This window comes from Hydractinia symbiolongicarpus, chromosome 8 (assembly GCF_029227915.1).
Source record: "Hydractinia symbiolongicarpus strain clone_291-10 chromosome 8, HSymV2.1, whole genome shotgun sequence".
NCBI classification, from domain to species: domain Eukaryota; kingdom Metazoa; phylum Cnidaria; class Hydrozoa; order Anthoathecata; family Hydractiniidae; genus Hydractinia; species Hydractinia symbiolongicarpus.
Window position 1 is genome coordinate 4,543,826 of NC_079882.1, and position 19,199 is coordinate 4,563,024.

The following is a 19,199-nucleotide window of genomic DNA, read 5'->3' on the forward strand; positions in this document are numbered from 1 at the left end:
TTTCCTTCAGTTGCTGGATCAGTGAGCTTTAGAGTTCTTTTGAAGGGCAATGCTTTCGTCCAGTCGTCACCCATGATAGGATGTTGATCAATTTTAGATATACACTGAAACAATAATAAGAAAACGATCAATGCAACTTCATTGTGCTCCATATCTGCGTCCAACAATCTTAATATTAAAATTGAAATACATATATAAACATATATCAGATTGTCAATACTCTCGTGCCTTTCACACTATGTAGTTTCAGCCTATGCAATTAGCGTTTCAGCTTGCCCTCCATCGCAGCTGATTTTATTAAATTATAGCACATGATGCTGCTAAAAAAAAAAAATCTCTACCGCAAAGGTTTTTATACTTTCAATAAAAATTTGAATAGCTCAATAAATAAATTTAAGCAATTTCAAGATATTGACCCATCCATGTGTAGTCGAAAACAATCAACGACTACATTCTATTTGAGAAAACAGTTCCATTTTAATGCTGACTGTTGATCTCTTTATGCTTGCTTTGAACTTTAACGACTAACATATTACTATCGTTTCATATCACTTTGCTGTAACTATGCTTCTATTGCGACATCGTGTCATACTATTGACAACTTTTTAACCAGGCATAATAAGGATGTCTGCAGAGTTTACTTATTAAAATACTGGGCACAAGTTTACACTTTCAGATTTTTATAAATACTTTGCATAGTGTAAAAACAAGTCTTGTTTATACAAGTCATGGTTTTTCTCAGAATATTTAAAAATGAAGATAAATAAGTTGTTTATATTTAATATTTCTTTGGCAATATTATTTTGTTAAAGGCTAGATTACTAAGCAACTAATTTCTAGAGTGGCTCATACTTTTTTACTACACTTAGTATAAACTTTAGACATAACTAGCTGGGATTACTTATTCGCAACTATTATCCGCAATGTCAATAAAAATGCGCTCACTCGCATTTCTTTATTCCGCATTTTGCACTCCCGATTTATTTTCTTCCCTTATATTTGACACAAACCTATTTTTAATATATTGCCATGTAATCTGGAAATGTAGCGTTTATTAGAAAAAAAGGTTTTATAGTATGTAAGCCATTGTCAGAAAAGAAAAACAAAAAGATGAAACAATAAATGAATTAGCACAATTAAAAAATAAAAGTAAAAACGCTATTATTGCTATATTGTGGAAGAACTACTTTGTTCATCACTAACATACTGCCTGGCAGTGAGCAGGATTCGATCCGCGGTCCCCAAAACTGGGAGCCGCAGACAAACCCACTACACTACGTGCGGCAATATGTTAGTAATGAACTCAGATAGTTTAACCGGTTGGTGTGTATATATAGGTAAATATTTATCATTGCATATCCGTATTTCATTCTTAACAAAGAATGCTTTACCTCGATCAGACCTCATTATTATTGCTATATTGTAGAAGAACTACTTTGTTCATCACTAACATACTGCCTGGCAGTGATAGCTCTTCTACAATATGACTTACACGCATTATACTCGCCCGTCATGATCAGAGGTCTGATCGGGATGAAGCATTCTCTATTGAGAATGAAATACGGATGTGCAATGATAAATATTCACCTATGTACTATTATTGCTACTTTTTTGTCAGCTTACCGCATATACTCAAACGGGCGCATCCCTTCAAAGAGCGCTCCCTGTTACTACCCATTAACTTCCCTTCATTAAGCGCTCTTGTTTTTAAACGGGAGAACTGGTTGACAAAAAAGTCAGAGATAGAACGCTCATCATGATTAAAAAAAAAACAAAATAATACAACGAAATTAGTTGTATTACCATTTGTATTTCGTACATACAGTTGAACTGCGATATGAATGTATAATTCGAAAACATTTAAAACAATTTAGTCACCGTGAAATTTTCTGAAATGCTCTTCAATTCATAAACAAAATTTCAAGTCCTTACAGAAAGATTTCGCTAACTCACGTTATTTAAACAAATGACTGACCCGTCACCTCCAGGTTTTTTGCGTTTTTTATATATAAGGGAGACGAGAGTGAATAAATGACGTAACCGTTTAAGGCACTCGTTTATGTTTTTTAATACACACGTTTTTAAAAAAATACCAAAATTTTAACCAGGCTGGCCATTATTTCCTTATTGTTCTAAACAAAATACGTATTGTTGAATCTAAAATCCTAGCCTGATATTTTTGGAAGTAAATGTGCTTTGCTTGGTTAACACCACCATGATTTTGAGGACTCTCGGTAGCCATCTATTTTTCCATTTATTGTGTCTCTTGATAAATAAAATTAATTACTTTGCTACTGATCTGAATTGATTCGTGATATTATTTTATTCATGCACAAGCTTCGGGACCTGCTACAGTATTTTAATAATAATATTTTTATTCGTAAATTGAGCACGTGTTAGCCAAGCATACTTCAGCAAAAAGTGAAAAAAATTATACAGACCATGGGTGTACAATTGCGGACCAGATTTTTAAAATTAATTGTGAAGAGAAAGTTTGGGGCCACATGCAGAGAAGTGTTAAGTGCAGAAGAGAAGTGTTTGGATCATAGAAGAGAAGCGTTTTTAAATTGAAAGAACCGTGAGCTAAAGGGACATCGTAGATGTTAGAAAGCATGGTTTCCGTTATTTTTAGGCTGGTAGTTTAATTCGAAGTACTTTTAAAAACAATTCCGTGGTGTAAAATATTTTTAAGCATACCTGTCACCAAACATGACTGTTTTACTTGGATTGATATCACACCTAAACATATGTTCAATGCATGTTATAACAAAAGACAAACATCTGATCTTAAACTCATAAATAATCAACATACAAAGATTTAGCTACGTCAAATAACAAACTATTTGGTTTCCCCAGAACGTTTGGTTCTCTTTGAGCTGCAGTTTGAACTGCTGAAACAATACAACCAGTACCTAATATAAAAATAAAAACGGTAGTTTAAAGAGAAAAATCAATTTCAAAACACAAAAGCAAAATTAAACAACACAAAAAACATTACAACTGTAATGTGTGAGAAGCTCTACCTGGTGTAAACATGCCGTTTCCTACAGGAAATCTGTTGTCAGTATTTGTTGCAATGAATGGAAGACCTTTGGCCAGGTATTGCATTGCTTGTGAAATTTTATTTAAATTAAAATGTGGATCAAATCCAACAACAACAGCCTCTACCTAAAAAAACAGATAAGATATACCAATGCAAAAGACAAGGAAAAAATATAAAAATCTGAAATGTCAAACTTTATGCAATTATTATGAAACTATTCCAATGAACAAAGTAATATCTTAAGGTGGTGCAGCAATTCGACTCTGCATTACAGCAAAGTTATTTCAAGCTTTAGAATTACCATTTGGTGATAAAGATACTTACATCATCTTGTACTGTTACGTCATAATTTAGACAATAATGTTTAGTTTGGTCATTTTCAGGTAATTGTGGCTGCAAAAAAATTTTATTACGGATATATATGATTTAGTACAATCAAAAGATAATATAATAATAAACTAGTCGTTAGCCCGCGGAAAAACCCATGGGGTCGCCCGTCCTTGAAATTAACCCATTGCAACAAAGTGGACAGAACAATATCGCATTTGGTATTGATGCGCATTTTAAATATTTTGTGTTTCCCCTACGGGACACGGCTTTCGCTGACACACAGAGACGATGGCTATTATTAAAGAAATTCTTATTTAAGCATAATAAAAAGAATCCAATGATAAATATCTAAGTTAAAAAGTTGGTTATTTTAATTATGCTTATAGTTTGTTTAATAATGTTTTTAAGTGATAGTACCACTGAAAAAAACTTACACCAAAACCTATAAATTCTATCCCAGCATTTTCAAATTCTGTTGCCATTCCAACATTTCCAATCATATATACTTTTCTCAATTTCAAAATATTTTTGACATAGGCTGCAGCTAAAAAAGCAGTGGATAATATTTCATTCTAAAAAAAATTGCATGAGAATTTTACACTGGAAACTGGAAGTAATGCTCAAAAGTTTCGTTTTTATTCAAAAACATAGCCTTAAATATTTAGTAACTAAATGGATATTAAACTTTGTAGAGTACATAAACGCATAATAATAAATATCTATTTCTTGTTTATGTGACAATATGTATGAAATTAAGGTTGCAGTGTAAACAGTATATTATTACTAATAAGAAGGAACTAACCTCTTCAATAGCAATTTCATATTTAAGGAATTTTTTTAAATAATCTTTTCTTGAGAAACTGCTATTATTTGTAACAAAGAATACCTTTTTATTCTAAAAGAAAACAAAAATTTTATCACTGTAAAATGAAAACTTGTCATACTGCATTCTATCAACTTGAGAAAAATAGCATGACTTGTGCTACAGCAGTAATTAAGAAAGGAAAGGGGATTTAAAATAACATTCAAACGATTTTACGCATATCAACATATGGAGGGTACCCCTCTTAATCCAGGCAGAAAACAGTTCTTACAATTATGATTACATATCTAAATTAAATAACTATGAAATACCATAAGTTTTAATATCTTGATTGTTTTAATAGCACCAGGAATAGGTCCATAAGAATTCCATAAAACACCTAAAAAAAAAATGTTTCCATAAATGCTTTTAGTTATCTGGTACTGCCAATCTACATAAATCCACAATTGTAAATGCAATTTAACTTACCATCACAATCAAAAAAGAATGTCTCTACTGTATTCATTAGGTTTTTAGCCACACTTTTGCTAATTTTATTAACAGCCATATTTGGAACCTAAATAGATAAAACAGATTCACAATAAATGCCTTGGAATAGTATAATTGGCACACAAGAATATATCAGAGGCAGGTAGTTAAAGGGGTTAAAACATTTTCATTTCCTGTGGGATGTCAAACAATGACACTAGTGTGTTGTAAATGCATTTGTTTTGTAAATTTAAACAAATATATAGTAGAAGTAGATTTCCTCTCTTTTCAGCCTTATGTTTATCATATTACTAAATTAACTATAACGTTACAATGTAATCATAATCTGAATCAGCCAACAAATATTTATTCTTTTTATCACATGGCATAAAATAATGAATTGTTTACCATTTTCGGCACCGTACAATTTAACGGACCAATACCCAGTATTTTTGGCTCAGTTTAAATAACGGTGTAACTAACAGCAAGGTTTAAGGCCAAGCTTCATAGTCCACCAACCACAGTCAAAATCACACTCAAAGGTTAAAAAAGGAGCAAAAAGTCTTCTTTTAGTGCCTCGGCTGTTTGTTTCATTCGAAGAATCCTGTCAACTTTTTCTAATTTTTTGTTTTTTATTTATTTGACGTATTTGGCTCAGCGCATTTCCACTGAATAAAAACAACTGAATGTTGTCTGGCCAGATAAGAAGATAGAAATATCAAGATTTTTTGACCTGATCCCTTGCTAAGGAAAACCCATAACCCAACAAAGCAACTGAGTTATTCTAGGGGCTAATTAATTTGTTATCCAAGTTCTAGGTATTTATTTAATTTTAATGTATAAATCTTTAGTAGCAAAATAATATATCACATCAAGTAGAGTAGTGGTAAAGTCATTCCTCACTCTGTAGATGATGTGGTAAAACTCTTTTTAGCTAGCTAACAATTCTTGTAATAGCATGTTGTGACATCAATCCTTACTAATGACATTCCAGACAGATGGATAGTTCTAACCGATAGATAGAAGGCGAAGATGAAACAGTTTGATCGATTACCATGGAGCACGTGGGAACTTTGTTTTTTATACGATTCGTTATACAATTCAACCGAAAGGGGCATCTAAAATTTTTCGCTTGCGAACCTAGGGGACTCAGTCCCACGCTCCGCAACACTTTCTATACTAGTAGCGAGAAACTTTCTCATAATGATCATTTGTTGCTGGTGCTTAAAAAGCTAAAACTAGGTCTATTAAACAAAGATTTAGCTTATCGTTTTGGCTTAATGGATCCCTATCATATCTAGAGAGACATGCCATTTAATAATATGGCCTGATAGAGAAGCATTGCAACGTCATTTGCCAAACAGTTTTTAAAAAAATTTTCAGAATTGTACATGCATAATTGACTGCACTGAAATTTTTGCTGAACGACCATATAACCTAAATGCACGTGCACAAACATGGTCCAACTACAAAAATACTTGCACAATGAAATATCTTATCGGAATAACACCAGCTGGCGCTGTTAGCTTTTTGTCACGTGGTTATGGTGGTCGAATTTCTGATAAGGAAATAACAACACAAAGTGGATTTCTTGATAAGTTGCAGCATGGTGATTGTATACTGGCTGATCGTGATTTTACGATAGCTCAAGATCTTGCTACTAGGGGTGCTTACTTGAAAATACCTAAATTTGCACGTGGGAAAGCACAAATGAGTGCAAGTGATGTGGCGATATCCCGAAAAATTTCCAATGTTCGTATACATGTAGAACGTGTTATTGGAAGACTTCGAAAGTTTCGTATCCTGCAGTCAATTATTCCAATATCGCAAATTGACTTAATAGATTCTGTTATGTCAGTTATATGTGTGTTAGTAAACATTAACAAAAGGGTTGTTGCACAATAGGTTCTTTATTGTAATGTTTTTTTGTTTTTGCATGTTTCGCAAAACCATTTTCCAGAAGGTGCACGGGGTAAATTTACACAGCAATAATGATACCATTCTATTGCACAATTTTTGCCATTGCATGCAATCATTGGTAGGAAGCTTGGTCTTTTGCAAATACAATACAGCTTTTCTGTCTTGTCACTTTCTTGATCCATGCTTCGTGTCACAATTTCTGGCAAAATTATTGTGAAAAAAACGTGCTCAATTTTTGATATTAATTTTTTACAAAATTCTGTGTCTTGAGGAACATTGGATAGTTTCTAATTTTTATCACTCCACACAAAAAAGTAACCAAATTTTGTGTTTGTAACAATCATTTGCTGTTGGATTTGGAAATAATACTGATGATTTGTTTTCATGTTGCCATCCCAATCAGTAGGGAATGTTTTATCACACTCCACATCATCCAAACCTGAGCTGTATTTATAAGGACATTTTATTTCTAAAACGCCTAAGCCGTGACATTTACACAAAACAAGAGCATCAGATGATGCTCCCATAAATGGGTATTCTTCTGACACATGTAAACCAGTTTCTTTAACAATAACGTTTTCATGGTTTTTTGTGAACACCTCAACAAATTTTTTTCTAGCAGCTGCTTCCTTGTCAATACCGTATTGTTGTGCTCTTACAGTTATATTTGTAGAATATTGCATGATTGATTCTGTAAATTTTTTTTTAGAATTTTCATTATTTAGGTTTAAACTGTATGCTCTTTTTGAGACAGATGCTGTGATTCTACCTGCTCTATGAATTTGCCATGCTGTTGACAAGCGCTGTTCTCTTATAACTTTCGTTAAATTTTTGTACTGACTGTCACAGTAGCCATTTTTGTATTCGTAATAAAACTCTCTGCACTCCGATTGAATTTCTTCAGGATTATTATTAATTAATTGTGGCTCAAAAAGGCTTGTCAAAGGTTCAGGAATGCTATTTAATTCGGTTTCGTCAGCAGTGTCAGTTTCACTATTGGTAACTGTAAAATCTTCTAGATCATTGTCGTATAGGCTAGTAAGAATTGCAGCATCTGGATTTACTGTATAAAGTTCTTTTAATTTTTGTTTATGAAACTCATTATTTAAATGTGTGGGATCCCTGAAAGAAAAAGGCTTCTTCATTCTATCCGATACAACTTTTTATTCTTTGGGTACTGTTTGCTTCTGCTTTGGTCTGCTGAAGTCTATCTCAGTCATAAGAGCTGGTTCTGCGAATCGTCTAGAGCGTTTCCAAGCGCAAAGTTTACTTGTACATGCAATTTTGTTTATTCCTAATAATGCACCGGCTTGCAGCTTAAATAATAGAGCCCCAACATGGCTGCATGCTGAACCAAGTCTATACAAAATGTAGTGTATTAGAGCTAGGTTGCCTAATAAGTTATATACACAATGTTTAATAACCTGCTTACCCGGCCATGCATGTGCAGTTTGCAGTAAGGACCCAGCCACCCTTCTTATGTAATGCAACCCATACTTCATATAGTTTTTGTTTTTGGCCTTGTCTTTGACTTGGTAAAACCTTTAAAATGCAAGTAAAGCATTAAGGGGAGCAGTCATAAAAAATAAAAAGCTAACAATATAGCAAAGGCAAACAAACCTCTGTTTTAATGTAACAAAATTCGCTTTTTGCATCAATGTTATGATAGTAGACGTCTTGTACATGACCACATAAAAAAACGTTGTATGAATCCAATGATTTAAAAGCCTTCATCGACTCGTGAGTGATACCACTACTAGGACTTTTCACTAAGTACATATGGTATCTCCAAATGTTATATCTGGTAAATACTTTGGATTGTTTTGCTAGTCTTTTTTTAAGGTATAAGGATCTGGCAATACCTCATCATTGGCTAGGGTGAGCTTTTTAATATACGAAGTTTTCTCATCTTTATCAAGCGAAAGAAAATAACTTGAATCTGACCACAAATTTCGGCGAAGGTATTTTTTGTAAGCCTTGGGAGATGTGAATTTGGTGGCCTATGAATTAGAAAAGCTCTATACGTGCGCTGGCGCTCGCTGTTTTTTATCCTGCCAGCTTCCACAAGGTCCGAGAAAATGTAAACAAATGACGTCACAACGCAAGCCGTCTATACTCCAAAATCAAATAATTTGCTATGTTAAACACATTTTCTAGCTGGGATAACAAACTAAATACTGGCCAGCTAGTTAAAAGCCATGAAATGGTATGTTTGACATAATTGCCATAATTTCCCTATTACTTTTTTGGTAGCTGTATAGCTAAATTCAACGTAATTCAACTCGTGTAGCTACCGTCTGCTTCGCTTTGACCGCTGTTTGTTTACATCCGAATGCTGGATCAGCATTAAACTAAGCAGCCAATAAAATGCCTGCATTTATAAGAACAAAGTCATTATAACTCTCTACGGAGTAATAACTTCCCCATCCTCATTTCATGCTGAATCATTCAAACAAAATGGCGAGCCGAAGGTGATGCTTCACGAGGGAATTGAAAAAAAGAAAACAACTTACATAAGCGTATTAATATATTATGTTTTAAATGATGCAGATATTCTTTAGTAATAAGTACATATTAGTTGATATAATAAAACTTATTTTTTTACCGGACAGTCCCTTAGAAATAATGTAACCATATTATGTTAGGGCTGTTAGTACATCTTTTTTTGTAAGCATTATTTTCTGACCGTCAAAACTAACTACAATAGTATAAATATACTAAGACGCTGGGCAATATGCAAGCCTAATATGTAGAGCTTGCCACACTTTTTCTATAAGTATTTCACAGTTTCTTAAGGCGGATTGTGGTTTCTCTGAAAAAATTCAGTTTTACACATGCTGCAGCACCAACTGTATTTTGTTTATGTCTTAATAGCATCTGCAATTAATCATTGGACACATGTAAAAACTTAAGATCTTGTCTATATTGCCACTTTTAAGGCTCTATTAAGTGTTTATATGTGAAAAAAAAATTTTGATAGCGTATTTGAAATATTGTTTAAGATAAGTATATATGTATCCATGCTTAGATGTTCAAAATGCTAAGCATATTGAGGCTAAAGCCATTTACCCCATTTTTATTAAAAAGTGTGTACTGGAGTGACCACTGCCTGAAAGAACTGGAAAATTTGAAAAATTGATTTAGTCCCTGGAAACATGAAAAAAAAGTCCTTTAATCTTTGTTCTTTCTTCTGTTCTTCCTCCGTTTTTTTCTCCTGTTGAATGCTGCCTCTAATAATTAAATGTGAGTTTTTTAAGTACTGACTTATAATTGATTACATTGAACTCTTTATTTTGTAACCTTTGTATACATTGCTACAACTCGAATCAGCTGTTAATTCAACTTGTTTGTAACGCAATTTTTGTAAACATTGTCCTTAAAAATCACTCAATTTCTATTGAAGTTGTTTAAAAAAGTGTTGGGAAGTCCTGGAATTTTGTTCAGAAAAGTTACAAAGGTTTGGCTAAATGATCAAAATTTAATTTGGTCAGTTGATTTTACGAGATTTTTGAAGTCATCGTTTCCTTTCACCCTAACATCTCATTCATCTCCAGCTCTAGTCGCTTGTTTGAAGTTATAAATATTGAATGTCTTTTTATTTTACTGTTTTCTGTTTTCTCCAGTTCAGTGGAGCTTAATATTATTCTTTTATGGGTTTATATAAACTTTAGTTGTTATGAATAATATACTGACTACATCTTGTGTTTTTCAGCAAGCCACAGAAACTCCTGCATCTGCAGCAAAACTGTCAGTTGCACATCAAGTAAAGAGCTCCTCGATGAATAATTTGTTGTCTTTGGATCATTCTGGACCAACCACACCAGATGTAAAACCGTCTGCAAGCAGTAATGATTTACTCAACTTCGGCGTAGTAAGTGTGTTGTTTATCACACGTGTGAATTTAGAGTAAATTCATCTAGCTATGGTGATATATCTAACTTCCAAGATATTTTTACCCTTTTTTTAGTTTTCTGATCCCGTTCCTACGCATCAAGCACCAGATCCGTTTCAGATGAATGATCTGTCAAATAGTTTACGGCAAATTCAACGTACAAACGACCTATTTCAAAATAGTGAAGTCTATTTTCACATAGATCCTCCTGTGGTAAGGAAAGGAAAATGATTCTGAAACTATTTTGACCTGAGGATTTACGTTCTGGGACGTTTCGAGAGATCCTCGCATCATCCGGCGATGCGAATTAGATGAAATAAAATAATACTATATAACGAATGTTTCATCTAAGTCGCATCACCCGATGATGAGGGGAGGATCTCTCGAAATGCCGCAGAACATAAATCCTCAGGTCCACCACATGATAAACCATCATATAGAAAAAGAGAAATGATATTACTGCAGTATTGTTTTAGAAATAGAATAAATGATTGACACCACCTGTAAACTGAAATACATATAGTGTTGTGGTGTGTTTTACCTTTATTGTTTTTCCTTTTCTAGATGCCGCCTCCTTACCAAATGGACAGGATGCATCTTAAAAATCAGCAACAAATAGTCTTAAATCAGCAAAGAGGTTATAACCCGCTAGCGTCCACTCGAGGTTTTAACCTACTTCAAGGTAATTACAATCAATTTAATTTTGGGAACAAGTTCACCCAGCAAGCTTACAACCCAAATATGTACGGTAATTTGATGAATCAGCAAATGGGAGGGTCTTTCCCAAGCAACACGCAACAAAGTCATGTGGGTAACACGATGGGACAAAATGTAATGGGGAACATTACCCCTTGGTCAGCTAACCAAAACATGTCTGAAGGAATGGCGCAACAACAACAGTTATAGTAATGTGTCGATGAACTTTAATATGAATAGTGGAATGCAAAGTATGTATGTACATGCAATGAATAATCAACTGTATTATTAGCTAATTATAGGTTAATTTCGTTAAGGTTATAAATTATTGCGGACAGTAATAATTGTAGCATAGATATTCGCAGTTTTCGACTTCGCTAAGGATTTTACGACAAATTATTCTGTGAGGTCAGTGTCAATTTTCAGTTTTTTTGGGGGTTTGAGGATGTACTAAGGATTTTGTTACAATTTGAGATTTCAGTCAATTTGCGGTTTGTAACTGTTTTCGAACGCCTATTCGTGTTTAAAATATCTTTGCGTATCGAAATTAAAGGCACTTTTTGCATGAACTGACATAAATTATGTCAATTATGCGCAAACTGACATAAATTATGTCACAATAATTCATATATTAATTTTTGTCCGCAATACTTTACAGCCTTTCAATGTTGATTTTACACAAGTTGTTTAGTGAAGTGAATTTCAAACCCATCCAAAGATAATTCTCTTTTCCTGCATATCATTTATTATTTTTAGATTTTAATCCCCCTATTATGTTTGCATTTTAACCTGATTTTTGTAGCATTTTACTTCATTGTTATTTTTCATCGATAATCAATATTTTTTTTTGATCAAACGTTTTTGTTGTTAGCCTAAAGTGAACGTGTGAACAATTTTAGCGGGTTTATTGAGACAAACTTGAGAAGCACTAACATTGTTATATATTTCTTTAAATTTGTAAATTTCGATTGGTTGCAGGGAAATGAATGTTAAATTTCATAGAGCTTTTTTGTTTTGTTTTTATTATTCTCACAAATAAAACTATCTTTTTTACCGCACGCTGATTAACTTTAAGTGAATTTTTTTTGGTGTGAAATTAATTTAAAGATTGATTAAAATGGGATTTCTGTTTTTTTAAAAACAAACTTTTCAAAGTAGAGTCGAAAATTGCGACATTTCGTTATTTTTTCGCTTTTGTCAGATCGCAAAATTTCCTTTTCAGATTCCTACATGACCGCGTAAACTGAAATTGAAAAATAATGCATTAACGCTTTTTCAACACAAAAAGAACTGTCTAGGGACGAGATTGACTTAGACCTATAGAAAAAATGTAGAAATTTGCGTCGACTGTTGTGAACTTTTTGTAAAAAAGGTTTTCACTGGAAATAGTAGGAAGTAAAAAACTGGCGCAATTAATGGGTTCATCATCATCCCCCCCTGAGAAGGTAAGCGTTGTGAGTTCTTTCAGTAGTGGCAATATAGAATCGTCCTGGGGTGAATTAACGTGTAAACGGCCCTTTAGTTTTAAATTTAAATCCAGGTAAGATATATCCCGCATTTCAAATTCAATCAAACTCCAAAATCACTAGCTTTTGTCAAAATCGTATGCCAACCGTATTGTCAAAAAAAAGGACCCGCGAACCCTATATTTTTCATCCATCCAACTCCTCCAATTTTAAGATATTTTTAGTTTGGTTATCAGTCTGTATTTTGGGTATTCTAAATGGTTGCGCACAGCTTTCTTCCAAACCTTCAGTATGCACGATTTTTCTTTTATAATTATTATTATTTTTCCGAATATTTATACAGGATATAGACACTTCAGTGTTGGTAACACTGTTATCAACGTGAGTCCTGTGTTTTACATATATACCTTAGGTATACACCGGGATTACCTACTCAATTTCCCATCACATGCCATGGGTTGACCTGTAGTTGTGGTGAAGACACTCGCTAAACACTCCCGCGCTGTGGACCGAACCCCGGACCTTGTGATTGCGATGCTAATTCCATAACCACAAGCCCACACGCCACAATAATATGCTTTAAGAATATAAGACAGGGATCACAAGTTTAGAACAATAGAGAATTAGGAGTAATGACCAGCCTGAACCAACCTCGAAAATTAATTTTGGGGTTTAACTTAAAAGAGGACGAGGACGAGAATGCATAGTTTGCACCAATTAAAGTTCAAGAATAACGATCCTAAAATCTTAACCACTTATCAACAAATTTGGAGAAAAATCCCGCAAAAATTTCTATCTTTAAGGTTTATACAAATTTCAAATAGGTTTTTAAATGTTTGTATCATTTAAGCAGCAGGTCGAGATTTGATCCAATTCGCGTTAGCGTTGCTATTTTGTAACCACTTAATTTCCGGGGTAACATAATACGACATTAATGTCTAGTTCACATTTTCCCTAATTATAATTATAATGGTATCTTATATTTACATCAGTCATAGTTTTTAAGAAACTAATTGATTTTTCAATTGAAATAATTCCTTGTGGCTGGTATGGATAGGGTAATTTACCGAACGGATTTTCATTGACAATGGCACCAGTTTTACTTATTAAAATGTCCACGATGGCCTTCTGGTCAGACGGGGCGACATGCATACAGCCATGACTATTTAGCATTGGTTCCCCTTCATGCCAGCCATCCCACTGGCCAGTGTGCAATAAAATCCCAGTTCTATAGTTACTCAGAAAAGTATCACGTCCATCTATACCAGTGTAGTTGTCTTTTCCAATTGCTGAATTCCCTTTTATCCCTTTCACGACGCACAAAACTGGGTATGGTCCAAACGACTTTACCAACTTTTTAGGTTCCTTTGAATTCAAATCAAATGTTTTTAATCCTGTCAGTGTACTGCCATTCGTTGTCAGTTGGTTCAACTCGTTTCCTTTTGTTCCTGTCCCACCGCGAGTGCGAATGGTGAATTTGTATAAAACATCCCCGTTCCCTGCGTACAATGTGGCAGTTGTTTCGATATTTCGATCCCGGTGGATAGATACATGCAGTTTATACTTGCACCAATCAGGAATCGTCCCATCGTTCTTGTACTGATCATGCATCAACAATTCGATGATTTTTTCTCCACTTGAAGGATTCAAAACTCCATCAACAGGTGTCAAATCAACGGATTTTTGAAAATACCTTAACGCATCTTCCGTACTTTTCTCAAACTCTCCGTTCGCGGTAAGATTTATGCCAGGGTATCTTCTTAAAAGATTTTGCAGTATAACCACGTCCTTTCCTTCAGTTGCTGGATCAGTGAGCTTTAGAGTTCTTTTGAAGGGCAATGCTTTCGTCCAGTCGTCACCCACGATAGATGTTGATCAATTTTAAATATAAACTGAAATAAAAATAAGGAAACGATCAACGCAACTTCATTGTGCTCCATATATGCGTCCAACAATCTTAATATTAAAATTGAAATACATATATAAACATATATCAGATTGTCAATACTCTCCTGCTTTTCCACTATGTAGTTTCAGTCTATGCAATTAGCGTCTCAGGTTGCCCTCCATCGCAGCTGATTTTACTAAATGATAACACATGATGCTGCTAAAAAAAATAAATCTCTACCGCAAAGGTTTTTTATACTTTCAAAAAATTTGAATAGCTCAATAAATAAATTTAAGAAATTTCAAGGACCCACCCATGTGTATTCGAAAACAATCAACGACTACACTCTATTTGAGAAAACAGTTCCATTTTAATGCTGACTGCTGATCTCTTTATACTTGCTTTGAACTTTAACGACTAACATATTACTCTCGTTTCATATCACCTTGCTATAACTGTGCTTCTATTGCGACATCGTGTCATACCATTACCAACTTTTTAGCCAAACATAATAAGGATGCCTGCAGAGTTAGTTTACTTATTAAAATACTGGGCACAAGTTTACACTTTCAGATTTTTATAAATACCTTGCATAGTGCAAAAACAAATCCTGTTTATACAAGTCATGGTTTTTCTCAGAATATTTAAAAATTATGATAAACATATTAAAATAAATAAGTTGTTTATATTTAATATTTCTTTGGCAATATTATTTTGTTAAAGGCTAGATTGCTAAGCAACTAATTTCTAAATATGACTTACACGCATTATACTCGCCCGTCATGATCAGAGGTCTGTTTGGGGTGAAGCATTCTCTATTGAGAATGAAATACGGATGTGCAATGATAAATATTCACCTATGTACTATTATCGCTACTTTTTTGTCAGCTTACCGCATATACTCAAACGGGCGCATCCCTTCATTAAGCGCTCCTGTTTTTAAACGGGAGAACTGGTGGACAATATAGTCAGAGATAGAACGCTCATCATGATTAAAAAAACGATAATAATACAACGAAATTAGTAGTAGTACCATTTGTATTTTGTACATACATGCGATATGAATGTATAATTCGAAAACATTTAAAACAATTTAGTCACCGTGAAATTTTTTTTTTACACTTTCTTTCCCTAATTCGAACTCTTTATTTCATAAACAAAATTTCAAGTCCCCACAGAAGAATTGCTCTTTTTAAACTGGCCATTATAACAGCATCAAATTTTGGATTATTCTCTTGGCTTTATCAATAAGTTCCAGGAATAAGACTTTAAGAATCAAGATCGGCTCCACCTAGAACGACCTCCCCTTGCTTGTAATAAGAGCATAAATAAAAAAGATAAAAATTCGTAGTCAAGTCTAAAAAGTTTTTTGAAAAAAGACTGGTAAATAAATATCCTCTTCCAAGTCCTCTAAGTATGGCATTTTGTAGGGCATCTTTTTGTCTTCCACGATAATTAATCTTCCAACGCATCAGCAAAGTCTTGTAACTAAAAACAAAATACAAACTTAAATTTCTCATTATGTGCCTAACTTTTTAAACATGTTTTCTCCACAATTAGAAGGGTTAGAATAAATGAATACAGAAAACATAACAACAACAAACAGTGTCGTATGAAGCTTTTTGTTCGGGAGAACGAAGAAACGATATTGTTATTTTTTATGTTTCTATTTTAGGGTAGCAACAACAATAGCAACAGCGAAAACAACAACAACAACAACAAAAACTAACACTATCTGCAATAAATTGTGGGTAGAGGTCTGTATCTTTATTTGACAGCATCGCTTCTAACTGACTTTCATTTGTTACACCTGATAAAACACAAACGGTTTGGAAACCACATTTTTTCCCAAATAAAATATCAGTTTCCAGCCTAAATGTAATAAAGCATTAGAATGAGTTTCTTCTGGGTGTCTTTTTAAAAGTGCATTTCAAGCTTTTATAATATTTATATTATTTGTAATGTTTTTAAATTGAAAGATACATTAGCCAAAGGGGCCATCAGATGTTACAGATGTTAGATGTTACAGATGTTAGAAAGCATGGTTTCCGTTATTTTTAAGCTGGTAATTTAATTCGAAGTATTTTTAAAAACAATTCCGTGAAGTAAAAAATTTTTAAGCATACCTGTCACCAAACATGACTGTTTTACTTGGATTGATATCACATCTAAACATATGTTCAATGCATGTTAAAACAAAAGACAAGCATCTGATCTTAAACTCATAAATAATCAACATACAAAGATTTAGCTACGTCAAATAACAAACTATTTGGTTTCCCAAGAACGTTTGGTTCTCTTTGAGCTGCAGTTTGAACTGCTGAAACAATACAACCAGTACCTAATATAAAAATAAAAACGGTAGTTTAAAGAGAAAAGTCAATTTCAAAACACAAAAGCAAAATTAAACAACACAAAAAACATTACAACTGCAATGTGTGAGAAGCTCTACCTGGTGTAAACACGCCGTTTCCTACAGGAAATCTGTTGTCAGTATTTGTTGCAATGAATGGAAGACCTTTGGCCAGGTATTGCATTGCTTGTGAAATTTTATTTAAATTAAAATGTGGATCGAATCCAACAACAACAGCTTCTACCTAAAAAAACAGATAAGATATACCAATGCAAAAGACAAGGAAAAAATATAAAAATCTGAAATGTCAAACTTTATGCAATCATTATGAAACTATTCCAATGAACAAAGTAATAGCAATTCGACTCTGCATTACAGCAAAGTTATTTCAAACTTTAGAATTACCATTTGGTGATAAAGATACTTACATCATCTTGTACTGTTACGTCATAATTTAGACAATAATGTTTAGTTTGGTCATTTTCAGGTAATTGTGGCTGCAAAAAAATTTTATTACGGATATATATGATTTAGTACAATCAAAAGATAATATAATAATAAACTAGTGGTTAGCCTGCGGAAAAACCCATGGGGCCGCCCGTTCTTTAAATTAACCCATTGCAACAAAGTGAACAGAACAATATCGCATTTGGTATTGATGCGCATTTTAAAAATTTTGTGTTTCCCCTACGGGACACGGCTTTCGCTGACACACAGAGACGATGGCTATTATTAAAGAAATTCTTATTTAAGCATATTAAAAAGAATCCAATGATAAATATCTAAGTTAAAAAGTTGGTTATTTTAATCAAGCCTATAGTTTGTTTAATAATGTTTTTAAGTGAAAGTACCACTGAAAAAAACTTACACCAAAACCTATAAATTCTATCCCAGCATTTTCAAATTCTGTTGCCATTCCAACATTTCCAATCATATATACTTTTCTCAATTTTAAAATATTTTTGACATAGGTTGCAGCTAAAAAAGCAGTGGATAATATTTCATTCTAAAAAAAATTGTATGAGAATTTTACATTGGAAACTGAAAGTAATGCTCAAAAGTTTCGTTTTTATTCAAAAACATAGCCGTAAAATATTTAGTAACTAAATGGATATTAAACTTTGTAGAGTACATAAACACATAATAATAAATATACATAATAATAAATATCTATTTCTTGTTTATGTGACAATATGTATGAAATTAAGGTTGCAGTGTAAACAGTATATTATTACTAATAAGAAGGAACTAACCTCTTCAATAGCGATTTCATATTTAAGGAATTTTTTTAAATAATCTTTTCTTGAGAAACTGCTATTATTTGTAACAAAGAATACCTTTTTATTCTAAAAGAAAACAAAAATTTTATCACTGCAAAATGAAAACTTGTCATACTGCATTCTATCAACTTGAGAAAAATAGCATGACTTGTGCTACAGCAGCAATTAAGAAAGAAAAGGGGATTTAAAATAACATTCAAACGATTTTATGCATATCAACATGGCTATGGAGGGTACCCCTCTTAATCCAGGCAGAAAACAGTTTTTACAATTATGATAACATATATAAATTAAATAACTATGAAATACCATAAGTTTTAATGTCTTGATTGTTTTAATAGCACCAGGAATAGGTCCATAAGAATTCCATAAAACACCTAAAGAAAAAAAATGTTTCCATAAATGCTTTTAGTTATCTGGTACTGCCAATCTACATAAATCCACCATTGTAAATGCAATTTAACTTACCATCACAATCAAAAAAGAATGTCTCTACTGTATTCATTAGGTTTTTAGCCACACTTTTGCTAATTTTATAAACAGCCATATTTGGAACCTAAATAGATAAAACAGATTCACAATAAATGCCTAGGAATAGTATAATTGGCACACAAGAATATATCAGAGGCAGGTAAAGGGGTTAAAACATTTTCATTTCCTGTGGGATGTCAAACAATGATACTAGTGTGTTGTAAATGCATATGTTTTGTAAATTTAAACAAATATATAGTAGAAGTAGATTTCCTCTCCTTTCAGCCTTATGTTTATCATATTACTAAATTAACTATAATGTTACAATGTAATCATAATCTGAATCAGCCAACAAATATTTATTCTTTTTATCACATGGCATAAAATAATAAATTGTTTACCATTTTCGGCACCGTACAATTTAACGGACCAATATCGAACCCAGTATTTTTGGCTCAGTTTAAATAACGGTGTAACTAACAGCAAGGTTTAAGGCCAAGCCTCATAGTCCACCAACCACAGTCAAAATCACACTCAAAGGTTAAAAAAGGAGCAAAAAGTCTTCTTTT

At 33.1% G+C, this 19,199-nt stretch overlaps 3 protein-coding genes across 8 annotated transcripts; 1 reads left to right on the forward strand and 2 right to left on the reverse strand.

Annotated features, from left to right (window-relative positions):
- Positions 1-8,712, reverse strand: LOC130654781 (glycerol-3-phosphate phosphatase-like). Of its 4 annotated transcripts, XM_057457406.1 has the most exons (11): positions 8,205-8,344; positions 8,017-8,126; positions 4,665-4,752; positions 4,508-4,575; positions 4,176-4,268; positions 3,808-3,945; positions 3,368-3,436; positions 3,024-3,168; positions 2,813-2,912; positions 2,698-2,739; positions 1-104 (listed from the first exon to the last, which is right to left on the reverse strand). In XM_057457406.1, the coding sequence occupies exons 2-11, from the start codon at positions 8,026-8,028 to the stop codon at positions 29-31; spliced, it is 831 nt and encodes a 276-aa protein (XP_057313389.1). In that variant the 5' UTR covers positions 8,029-8,126; positions 8,205-8,344; the 3' UTR covers positions 1-28. The 4 variants fall into 4 exon arrangements, with proteins under 4 accessions (XP_057313389.1, XP_057313386.1, XP_057313387.1 ...); XM_057457403.1 differs by lacking the exon at positions 8,017-8,126 and having other exon boundaries at positions 8,205-8,712; XM_057457404.1 differs by lacking the exons at positions 1-104; positions 2,698-2,739; positions 2,813-2,912; ... (4 more) ...; positions 4,508-4,575; positions 4,665-4,752 and adding an exon at positions 6,724-7,932 and having other exon boundaries at positions 8,205-8,237.
- Positions 8,707-12,175, forward strand: LOC130654783 (uncharacterized). Of its 3 annotated transcripts, none has more exons than XM_057457408.1 (4): positions 8,707-8,790; positions 10,297-10,455; positions 10,552-10,689; positions 11,041-12,175. In XM_057457408.1, the coding sequence occupies exons 1-4, from the start codon at positions 8,722-8,724 to the stop codon at positions 11,380-11,382; spliced, it is 708 nt and encodes a 235-aa protein (XP_057313391.1). In that variant the 5' UTR covers positions 8,707-8,721; the 3' UTR covers positions 11,383-12,175. The 3 variants fall into 3 exon arrangements, with proteins under 3 accessions (XP_057313391.1, XP_057313393.1, XP_057313392.1); XM_057457410.1 differs by lacking the exon at positions 8,707-8,790 and adding an exon at positions 9,133-9,151; XM_057457409.1 differs by lacking the exon at positions 8,707-8,790 and adding an exon at positions 9,184-10,070.
- A 3,371-nt stretch (positions 12,176-15,546) lies between these two features.
- LOC130654782 (glycerol-3-phosphate phosphatase-like) lies at positions 15,547-19,177 on the reverse strand. Its single transcript, XM_057457407.1, has 11 exons — positions 19,032-19,177; positions 18,628-18,715; positions 18,469-18,536; positions 18,133-18,225; positions 17,748-17,885; positions 17,308-17,376; positions 16,979-17,123; positions 16,768-16,867; positions 16,653-16,694; positions 16,257-16,398; positions 15,547-16,014 (listed from the first exon to the last, which is right to left on the reverse strand). The coding sequence occupies exons 1-11, from the start codon at positions 19,032-19,034 to the stop codon at positions 15,982-15,984; spliced, it is 921 nt and encodes a 306-aa protein (XP_057313390.1). The 5' UTR covers positions 19,035-19,177; the 3' UTR covers positions 15,547-15,981.
- Between the last annotated feature and the right edge of the window lie 22 nt (positions 19,178-19,199).

What these genes read in the sequence shown, in the direction of transcription:
- LOC130654781 (XM_057457403.1), bottom strand. Translation starts at nt 8,363, where the DNA reads ATGTACTTAGTGAAAAGTCCTAGTAGTGGTATCACTCACGAGTCGATG. An exon ending in TTTGTTACATTAAAACAGAG is followed by an intron (nt 4,753 to 8,204) that starts GTTTGTTTGCCT and finishes TTATCTATTTAG; the next exon opens with GTTCCAAATATGGCTGTTAA. An exon ending in AAACGGCATGTTTACACCAG is followed by an intron (nt 2,913 to 3,023) that starts GTAGAGCTTCTC and finishes TTTTTATATTAG; the next exon opens with GTACTGGTTGTATTGTTTCA.
- LOC130654782 (XM_057457407.1), bottom strand. An exon ending in TTTGACGTAGCTAAATCTTT is followed by an intron (nt 16,695 to 16,767) that starts GTATGTTGATTA and finishes ACATATGTTTAG; the next exon opens with ATGTGATATCAATCCAAGTA. An exon ending in ACAGTCATGTTTGGTGACAG is followed by an intron (nt 16,399 to 16,652) that starts GTATGCTTAAAA and finishes TATTACATTTAG; the next exon opens with GCTGGAAACTGATATTTTAT.
- LOC130654783 (XM_057457408.1), top strand. Translation starts at nt 8,722, where the DNA reads ATGTTAAACACATTTTCTAGCTGGGATAACAAACTAAATACTGGCCAG. An exon ending in ATTTACTCAACTTCGGCGTA is followed by an intron (nt 10,456 to 10,551) that starts GTAAGTGTGTTG and finishes CCCTTTTTTTAG; the next exon opens with TTTTCTGATCCCGTTCCTAC. An exon ending in TTCACATAGATCCTCCTGTG is followed by an intron (nt 10,690 to 11,040) that starts GTAAGGAAAGGA and finishes TTCCTTTTCTAG; the next exon opens with ATGCCGCCTCCTTACCAAAT.